The 10,682-nt window shown below is 34.5% G+C and overlaps 2 protein-coding genes across 4 annotated transcripts; one reads left to right on the plus strand and one right to left on the minus strand.

Annotated features, from left to right (window-relative positions):
* The first annotated feature begins 421 nt into the window (after window positions 1–421).
* Window positions 422–4,687, plus strand: LOC18104563 (pentatricopeptide repeat-containing protein At1g06270). Of its 3 annotated transcripts, none has more exons than XR_008057161.1 (2): window positions 422–1,790; window positions 3,330–4,687. XR_008057161.1 is itself a non-coding variant. In XM_006376348.3 (1 exon), exon 1 carries the CDS (start codon window positions 567–569, stop codon window positions 1,590–1,592), a length of 1,026 nt encoding a protein of 341 aa, XP_006376410.2. In that variant the 5' UTR covers window positions 422–566; the 3' UTR covers window positions 1,593–1,962. The 3 variants fall into 3 exon arrangements, 1 of the variants encoding a protein (XP_006376410.2); XR_008057162.1 differs by having other exon boundaries at window positions 3,399–4,687; XM_006376348.3 differs by lacking the exon at window positions 3,330–4,687 and having other exon boundaries at window positions 422–1,962.
* Window positions 3,256–4,549, minus strand: LOC112323780 (ervatamin-B). Its single transcript, XM_024583157.2, is given in 4 exon segments — window positions 3,256–3,490; window positions 3,493–3,996; window positions 4,100–4,378; window positions 4,381–4,549. Coding segments are annotated over 4 exon segments (1,035 nt in total). The 3' UTR covers window positions 3,256–3,407.
* Window positions 4,688–10,682: the final 5,995 nt, after the last annotated feature.

The raw sequence follows: 10,682 nt of genomic DNA on the forward strand, positions 1-10,682 counted from the left end.
AGAAAAATATAAGGTATTTATCAATGATAAATCTTTATTATTTTGTGTTTGATTGAAGTTTTTGCTTACAAATATTTTCCAATTAATAGCGTGTTGTCAACCTAATGGGGAGTTAAATAATATTTGTTTTTGCGATTTAACTATGTTTTTTAAAAAAATTAATTTATTTTTTTTTAAATTAATTTTCTGTGTGTTTTTAGATCGTTTTGATGTGTTTATATCAAAAATAAAAAAAAAATATTATTATAATATATTTCTAAATAAAAAATATTTTAAAAAATAATCGTTACCACAAAGCCAAACTTTATCATAGATTATTGAACATAATGTATTGACAAGTGCAACATTGGAAGTGCAAGAGTTGATTTAACCAAATTATTTCTGCAGGGACTGATTTGACATAATGTCTATAATAGAGTGTCTTGTGGCAATGTTTCGCCGGCTGAAAACCCTTAGCGGGTCCACTGCTTGTTTTTCATGCCCACGGCCACAACCTGTTTGATAATATTCCCATGTCGAGATTTAATTTTATTTCAGTTTGAATCATTATTTTGATTCATTTACAGATGACAAATCTAGCAACAAAGCTGAGCAAATCTCTTCTTCCTTACAGTAAAATCCTCCTTCAGTTTCGTACACTCTCTACCTCACATACACCACTTGAAGAAACCCTCAAAGCAGCAGTTGAATGCAAATCCTACTCAAAATTCCCTGACCTTTTCGACTCCTTTAAACAATCTAACAACATCCCAAGTCCTTTTTCTTTCCTCTCTACCTTCCCTTTTAATCTCAGGACTCAAGTCATTGATGAAATCATCCAATCTTTGATCCCCATTAGACCCCGCTTTCGAAACTCTATCGTTTATAGCTCTCTTCTCTCATATACCCTTAAAAATTCCAATCTTTTCTCTCTTTCTCTTGCTATAATCCAATGCACTCTTCGTTCTGGGTGCTTACCTGTGCCTCAAACACATGTTTCTCTCTCTTCTGCTTGGCTTGATCGCCGGCGTGAAGGTCAGTCAGTTGGTGACATTCTAATGGAAATGAAGTCTATTGGGTATAATCCTGATTGTGGTTTGTGTAATTATATTGTGTTGTCTTTATGTAATGTTGATCAGTTGATCGAGGCAGTGAAAGTCTTGAAGGGTATGAAACAAGTGGGTTGTTTTCCTGATTGGGAAAGTTATGGGATTGTTATTGGTGCCATGTGTAGAGTTAGAAAATGTGACGATGCAATTGAGATGATGAAGGAAATGGTGGTGAGAATGAGATTGTGTCCTAGGCAGGGAGTAGTGGTGAAAGTATTGGCAGCGTTGAGGGCGAATAGAGAGATGAGGAAAGCTGGTGAGATGATTGAGTTCCTGGAGAAGGAAGGGTACGGTGTTGGGTTTGAGAGTTATGAGTTGGTAGTTGAGGGATGTTTGGAGTGTAAAGATTTTTTTTTGGCCGCGAAAGTTGTGATGGGAATGACAGAGAAAGGGTTTATACCTTATATCAAGGTGAGGCAAAAGGTAGTTGAGGGATTGATTGATGCTGGTGAATGGAAGCTTGCTTGTACTGTGAGAGAAAGATTTGCAGCATTAAGTTCATAGTTTCTTTTTTGGTGTTTGATACTGAGGCTTCTTAGAGAACTGAACTTGTGCATCTTCTGTGATGGCTCATATAGACTTCAGTTTTTCTTTTTGTTAGCAGCACCAACATTTTATCACCTCGAGACAGCTAATCCATGGCGGCCGTTCGGTCATTCTCTCACAAAATGGACAAGAGGGCGATGGAGTTGAAACTTACTGGTGCGTGTTGTTACCAATGCATAATTTTGTATTTACTTATAGTTCCTATATACAGACTGAAGCATTATTTGTTATTTCTTGATGAATCATGCCAATTGCATGATCATATGGATATCGGGGTTGGATTTTGGTAGTTAAGAAGTGTTCAATGCAAGTTTTCTATTTGTTGCAATTCAAAATTCTGCTGACAGAATAATGCTAAACTCACATAATTAGCTTCTCTATTTGTAGATGAATTTGAATTTAGAAATTCTATGGTGTTCCCCTTTATTTCACTTCTTCTCTGTCCCAAATCACTAGTGGTAGGTATTGGAGTTCGTTCATGTTCCTTTCTCTCACAGAATCCACATTGTTGATGTTGTTTGCTCAGGGGTGTGATTCTATATACCACAAGTATCCATTGGTTAGTAGTTGAGATTATTTCTGGAGGAATAGTGCCCCCAACCTCCTATCAGTGGGCTATTATTTTGCCTCATTGCCTGCATTATACAGCTCCAAGCTGTAGCTCAAGGCAAATAGTTTAATTATCCTTTTTTTTTGTTTGATTAAATGCAAATCAGAACCAATATTCTCTAAAATAAAATAAAATGAAATGAATCTATGCATCAGTTTGTAGTTTCCCCATCCTGCATCTTTTCCACTCTGTTTTTGAAGGGCACCCAAGTGAGATTAATGTGACTTAATTAGTTGACTGGGTTCCTATCTTTCTTCAGCTTGATGTCATACTCTGTTTAAAATCTGAATTGTCATGAAGCTTTTGTTGATTCACCTTCAATTTTAATTCCAAATTTTGCTCTTGTGCATTTGTTTAAGCTGTAAGGGCAGGAGATGGGACGTAATCAATCTTAGTTTCTCAATTTCACAGAAAAGAAAAAAGACGAAGAAGAAAATCTAAGATTTGCTGATATAAAGGAAGATATGCATAAAATTTGTTGCAAAGACAACTTTTGAGAGCAATGTTCGGGCGTTACTGTAGAATATAGTTGCTTTAATGAAATATATAAACCTCGATTTATTTCAAGATAAAAATCTAATTAATATTAAAATATTAAAAAATGAAATAATAATTGATCTATCATTTAATTTTTAATTAAATATGCAATGCAATTCCCGAAACTATTTCTCTCTCCAAAAAAGCATGTTTCTTTTTTTTCTTTAACCGCTGCACTCAATTTTTTTTTGTTTATTTATATATTGACAAACATCCAGCACATAAACAAGGCATACTGTCTCAATTTTCCAAAATGTAAATCCTTTTTTTCTCTCTTTAAATCACAGACAAAGAAGACGATAGTATGTTTAGATTACTAGGGAATACAGAACAAAAGCTGGGGATGTCGAGTTAGAAACAATAACTGTGCATCGAAAACTTATTATCCCTCAAGGACCATTTTGTCATCTCTATTCCATATATGGCGTAGTTGTCGCCCACTTATGCTTTAGCCACACATTTGCAGTAGCATGCTTCCAGTGAATCTCAATTATTAATAAGTTCAGCTTTCCAATAACATCTTTTCTTTGAATTACATATGTAAACAGCATCATGAAGCATCTTGTTAAGCTAACATCCATCATGTTACAATTTGGATCTGGTTGATACACTTAAAGGACTGCCTACTACTTGACTGGATAGCTGGGCTCCATGGCAATGCCACAGATACCTTTCTTATTTCCAGAACCACGTCTCATCCTTATGTAGCTGATTCACCCCAGTCTCTGCCCCAAGAGTTTTTCACAAGCCAATATTCTCTACCCCTAGATTCACCATAACCAACTGCTGCTACTCCATGGTTGAGTTGATCCGCACAGGAGCCACTGAATATACCACTGGAATAGAGTTGAAATTCAAAATTACCAGCGTCAATTGCAACAGAGACAGGTTGCTGGGCAACTGCAGCTTGTACTCTATTCTAATTATTGGCAGGTACTGCTTCATAACCACTTATTTTCACTGCATGGTCCCTAGTTTTCTTTTTCTGACAGGTGCCGTCTTTTCCTTTGTAAGGGTAGTCATTTTCGGTTGTGATTCCACCAATCTTTTTGATGTATTGAAATGTTATCTTCATGTCTCCGCCTTCACAGCCCTGGGTATCACTGCTAACGTCACATTCCATGAGCTCTTGTTCTGACAGAGATACTAATTTTCCTGTCTTGATTTTGTTGATGCCTTCCACAGCTGCCACTGCAGAGAAAGCCCAACAACTTCCTGTGTTGGAAAGAAACTAGCATCAGCTGTTCTTATTGAAAATGATTTGAGATAAGAACTGACAATTAGCAATTAAATGAACTTGAATGAGAAAAACTCATACCACATTGACCTTGATCCTTGATAGGAGTCACAGCACCTTTCTTCCTCCAATCTACTGCAGCTGGCAACTCTGTGCTATTTTCGCACCCCGCACCGTTGTTTATCTTTTTAGCTGTATGTCTATTACTCTGAAAACCCAGGTAGGTAAATTTGAACTCTTCATTTGTTAGGTCTGCAAATTTGTTGTCAGTGAGCCTGAAGGATAAGTTTTGAGAATTGATGTAGTCAATGAACTGAACATTAGATTGGTATATTCCAAAACACAGTGACCATTCGTCTCATATTCTCTGCCATATCGGGCCAGCCAGTCTTCAAACCTCTGCTCTATATCCCCTGGGTCATAAATTGGGGTCACCTTGTTTTCAGACGATGATACCCTTGAAGGTATCCATAGAATACACAAAACCATTAGAATCAAGCCACAGCTCCTCAACGTTATTGGTGCCCTCATGGCTAGCTTAAGATGTTGATAGAGTATAGGGGCTTATAAATGAAGATGTAGACTGGGACATGTATGTTATTATTATTATTCAGATTGGTAACGCAATGAAGTCAATAATTTATGCTAGTTCATACCTTTGTTCAAAGTTTTCAGTTGCGTTTCTATTCTGAATTCCAATCATGCCTTTCGTACTTCCCATTTATTTTTTTTTGGAAAAGTCTTTTAGTTTTGTTGCCCCACTGGTTACATAGCGTGCAGGGTAGACTATTGTTTGCTCAGGTCTAGCCTCTTCATTGTATCTTTATGCACCTGAACTTGCTTGAGCTGGTTTCGGTAGTGCAGATAGGACCAGATCTGGCATTATTTAAAAGAAACATTAGAAAACTAAGAAAAAGGTTTTGAAAGTTATTATCTAGTCAATGTCTTGTGGTATTAGGGTCTTGGAAGGATAATTTAGCGACAAATGTCTAACCTTTTAGTACTACTTTTGCCTGAATTCAAACATTATAGAGTTACAACTCAAATCTACACCCGCTATTATTGGAAGGTTGGAAAATTGCCAGTTTTAGCTTTTCATTGAGGAATGGTTTGTAAACAAAAAGACAGAAGTGTAATGACTGTAGAATTCATAGTTCTTGCTCTACTTCCGTATCTATTGATGGATTTTGATCTTGTTATTGCTGTGGAGAATGGAGATGAGGATGTTTGACAGATGGTGTTGAATGTCGTATGAGTATGTGAGGGTTTTTGTTTCCCAACTTCTGTAATTAACTCCCCATTTTGATGGTGAAACAAGTTACAGCCATCTCTCAGTTTCATTTAACTACATGTAGGTTCATGGTTGCATTGAGCAGTCACTGTTATTGTATCAATTTCTCTGAGACATCACTCTATTGAGCCAGCCACATGATAAGAACCTGACTCTGTGATTAGGTAGTTGTATGCATCAATTGTTCATCTAACTTGTTTTTTAGGTGCATAGGATGTGGATTGCTCAGATAGTGTGATAATCATACGGAAGATACTCCTGAAAATTGCCCATGAAAAAAGGAGAAGCATGAAAAATCATGGAATCATCAACTAAAGGAAATGGAGGATGTGGCCAGAGAAATTTTGTCCCCAAATCTTTAGCCTCTTCTTTATATGCGGCTTCCATTATAATTGGAGTGCTTCGGTTGAAGTGAAAGAGTAAAGCTTGAGGAATGAAATTGAGATAAAAAAAAATTAATAGAATTAAGATTAAATTTGATATAAAAATGAAATGAAATTAAATGTCTAGGGAAAAATCAAATGAGATTAAATGTTTAGGGAAAAGTGTACAAAACTAATTCATTATGAAAATAATTAAAAAAAATAGTATTTAAAAGAATTAGGACTAAATTTAACATAAAAATTAAATGAAAATAAATGTCCAGGGATGGAATTAAAAAAAAAACAAATCAATCAAGAAAATAATTCAAAACAAATAAAAATTAAAAAAATCAAGATTAAATTTAAAAAAAATAAAAAAAATCAAATGATCAGGAATGGAATCGAAAATAAAATCCAATTAGAAACAATCAATGTAAATAAAACAATTGCAAATAAGAGAAGAAGGATTGAATCAAAAAAATAAATAAATTGAAGAGCTTATATGAATTTTTGCATGGCTAACACACAATCCAAAGAAGAAAGAGAAGGAAAAGAAGAAAAAAAAAGAAGCAATTTCAAGCTAAACCACGCCGAACTACCTTACATGCGCCACCCATAGAGGAAGAGGACGCTGAGATGAATTAAATGATATGGCAGAATCACAGTTACAACTGCCAGAGCTAGCCGCACGCACCACCAGAAGGCGACTTAGCGGATGACACGCTGACACGTGCGAGGTACGCGTTAGCAACTTTTTCATTTTTTTTGTGCAAAAATTAAAAATGCTTTCAGAACTAAACAATATTAACAAACAAACTATGATAAAATTACAACCAAGCTCCTGAAGCTAAGATTAAAAAAATTTGAATTGTAAAGGTAATGTAGTAATTCTACTGTTCTATAAATTTTGAAAATACAAAAAACACCCTTGTGCAGAAGGCATCGGATTATTTTAAAGGGTTATATTAGTAATTTTATCGTGCATTTAAAAATTCAATTACCAAAATAATCTTATATAATCATCAAAAAATATTTATATCTCCTCCCTCTGAAGCTAAGAAAAAAGATAAGATAACCAAAAGATAAAATAGTCATAACATTATTTTCTAGAGTCACTTTCAAATATTGACTATAATTACAAGACTTACTTAGATCTTATATAAAAAAAGCCTTGAATCACCAAATTATTACGTCAATCTAAATTAATTATTTTTTTAATTAAAATAATATTATTTTATTTTTTAACTCATTGTTGACCCGATTAAATATAGATCAAGTTTGATAAAGTTAATTAGTAGGTAAACCATAATTAGCCAGGTTAATGTGTTTTGGTTTTGAAATTAAAACGAAGTCAAAGTAAGGTTTCAAATCGTGCTGGGTCAACTCGCTAATCCGAGCAGGTTCAATACTCATTGTATGGAGAGAATGTTAGTTCACTTACTAGGGAGTTTCTTTTTCACGATTTGATCACGTCTAGAGCAAAAACCCACCGAGCAGAGGAGCCAAATTAACATCTCAAGAGTTCAAAGTACTAGTTGGAGTATATTTTATGCTGTAAAGGATTGTGGTTTCCATATCTGTTGTATAACTGGTGCGGAACTTGTGGCCTCATGGCGCATGCATCTGCGAGACGTGAAGGGTGTTATTAGCTTCTGGTTTCATTGCAACTCGCAACGCTCACGAGACTCGGCGTCAGGAGTTGTATGCGACGACGCCATTGTTTATACACGAAACCTCCAAGTCACAAACTCTAATTTTCGTTGCTGGATTTGGACTGTCCCATTGAGGGATAGTGAACAGGTTAAGGGTATTTTCAGACCAGTTTTTAAACATTAACATCGATTTTTTTTATTTTTTTTCAACGAAAGATCATCAATGTCCAGATCAAACCTAAAAGATCACATGGGAGTAAACCTAACTCACTCATTACCAACCGGTTTAAACCTCCAAAACACGAATCTTGGTTCTATAAGCAACTCCCTGCCTATTATTCTATGGCTGCTTGACAGGCTGCATTCATGCATGCTTTCTTGTTATATTCTAATCAGTTGATTACTTGCTAAGAACTTTTCTAATCATGTGATACAATATAATGCTAATTATTATTATGATCATGACTCCATTTTCTAATCAAAGTTTCTTGTTCACAGCTGAGAGAGAGGGAGGGAGGGGGAGGGGACATGATCACATGCCATTTTTATTATTAGTAGATGCCTGCATGAAGATTGCCTGATTGCAAGGCACTTAATTTCTTGAGGTAAAAGGCTTCAGAAATAATAAAATAAAAAAAGAAAAAGAAAAGAGAATTCCCTAAACATCTCTGTCTGATAATGATTAGTGCATCCCATAAAGTTGAATTAATAAAAACCAACATAAATTCGGAAGGTGCCGAGCTAGGAGCTGTTTGTAGATGTGGTAGCTAAGCCAAGTTATTATAGAAAATAAAGAGGACACAGTGCCCTACATGTGGGTATGGTTTGGGGACAAAGCAAAGAAAACTTAGAGCCTGCAAAGCAATTCACATGGTCTGGGACTGACATCATCCCCTTGCTTTCCCTCCTCCTTCCCTTTTCTTTCACACCATTTCCCTAGTCTAATTATTAATAGCCACTGCTAACTTCTTCTTTTTTTTGTTTAATATAAGTAGTTAATAAGTTACGTCGTCGGAGATATAAAAATAAAAATAAATTTTGATTACTCTCAGAATTAACCATGACAATTATTTGCCATAGAAAGCTCAACTTGTTCCCTGCCTGTATGGCCAAAAACTCTATGGCTTCGTCGATGGTAGCTCTCCCGCTCCACCAAATTTATTAATGCCCCACCAAATATTGTCTATGATTTTTGGTGTGAACAAGATAAGTTGATTTTGAACACCCTTATCTCTTCTTTATCTGCACCTGTTCTTCAACAAATTGTTGGTCCTGAGACCTCTTGTGATGTTTAGATATCACTCTGTAGAAAATATTTTCTGTGACGTTTCGTGCCCGTCAAATGAACACTCTAGCTATATAAACTTAGTACGTTTGAAAACGGGAGGTATCTTCATTCTAGATTATTTTCAAAAAGCTAAAAGCTTTACTGATGTCACTATTGGACATCCTCTTGGTGATTCTAAAATCACATCACATGTTTTTTCTACACCATCCACTGAAAATGATTTTTTATTACCTTAGTTAATACATGTCTGTGTTAGAGAATTATATAAATTATATCTTAGAATCTCACCTAACAGTTTAAACTTTAAAATTGAATTTGTTTTTTGACATGGTATCAGAGTTTTGTTGACTAAGCGGTCACGAGTTTGAATCTCACCACCCTCACTCTATTTGATAAAAATTAAACACAAGGTGGTATGAGTCCATGCAAGTTTCTAGCTCAAATTTAAAGAGATATGTTAGAGAATTATATAAATCATATCTTAAAATTTTACCTCACAATTTAATTTTTTAGATTGAATTAATTCTTTAACGATATATTTAGAGCTCTATACATGACCTATGTTTGGAAAAGGTTGTTATTTCATCTGACATACATCTCTTCTATTAATATGATTGTATGAAATTCTCAATCTCATGGCCACGAACGCTACACAAATAATCAATCATTTCAAGGACGTGGTCATGGACAAAGCCATGGGAGACCTAACTCATCTGCAACTCTAACAAGCTCATCGTGATCATTTTGTTAAACTTTCCTCAAGGTGGGTCATATTACACCCAAATGCTAGTATAGGTTTGATCATGATTGCCAAGCTCCTTCGACTCCATAAGCATATAATAAAACTCAAGTATCTTCGGATCAATCTTGGCATCCGGACACTAGTTTTACTCATCATGTCACCTCTAACCTGTCAAATCTCAACCTTCACACTAAACACTACACTGGACAAGATCAACTCTTGAAATTAAAGGATAGTTCTACTTATCCTTTTCTCCTCTTTCAAATTATTTTTCTCTCAATAATGTTCTCAATGTTCCTTATATAAAAAAGAACATTCTTTCTGATTATCAATTCTCCAAGATAATTATGTTCATTTTGAATTTCACCCTTTATTTTTTATATGTAAAGTATTAATTATCAGGAGTCACCCTTCTCAAAGGCAAGAGTAACCATAGACTTTACCGATTACAATACCTTTCCAAGGCTTACCATTCCCCCTGCAGTCCATCTAAGTAATTGAGTCTCTGTTGACCAGTGACATCATTGTCCAGGACATCTTACATTACACATTGTTCATCAAGTTCTCTCCACACATCAGTTAATCACTTCTAATAATTTCTCAAATAATATTTGGTTGGTTGTGCTTGTTGGCCTCATCTTCAAACCTTATAATAAAAAAAAAAGATGAATTTTTGATCCTCTCATTGACTTCTTGGTTATAAAACAAACACAAAGGTTATAAGTGTTTAGACCCTTCCACTAGTTGAATTTTGATTTCTACTAATGTTGTTTTTGGATGAACAGTTCGACTCCCCCGGTCAAAACATTTATCGATAAAGTAATTCTAAAGACCCTCGAATGGTCATTGCCACAACTTCTTCAAAACCAACTATAGTTTCTAGCTACTCCTAATCCAATGCATTCTTAAGTGTATTAAATTGCCATGTTTTTAAGCATAAAAGATTTTTTTTATATAAAAGAATAATTAAAATAATATTATTTTAAAATATTTAAAAAAAAATAAAATCAAGTTTTATTTAAATTTTAATCGAGTTAATTAGATCATGAATTAAGCTAACTAAGTTTGATGAAGTTAATTCTTACTTAATTTAACATGAAACTCATTTCTAATTAGGTATTAATTTATTGAATTCAATCAGGTTTAATAACCCTTGATAAAACAATGACACCGAAGTTTATATTCTAGTTCTACAAAATTAATAATATTTAAAAAATCCTCCCTTGTATTCAAGTTTATTTCATAAAAACACAACACCCTATTGATTCTAAAATCCTATTTTTGCTTCTAATTAAGTATAAGAATACCATTGGATTAACCAAAGGCACT

Source organism: Populus trichocarpa, chromosome 13 (assembly GCF_000002775.5).
Source record: "Populus trichocarpa isolate Nisqually-1 chromosome 13, P.trichocarpa_v4.1, whole genome shotgun sequence".
Taxonomy (NCBI): Eukaryota; Viridiplantae; Streptophyta; class Magnoliopsida; order Malpighiales; family Salicaceae; genus Populus; species Populus trichocarpa.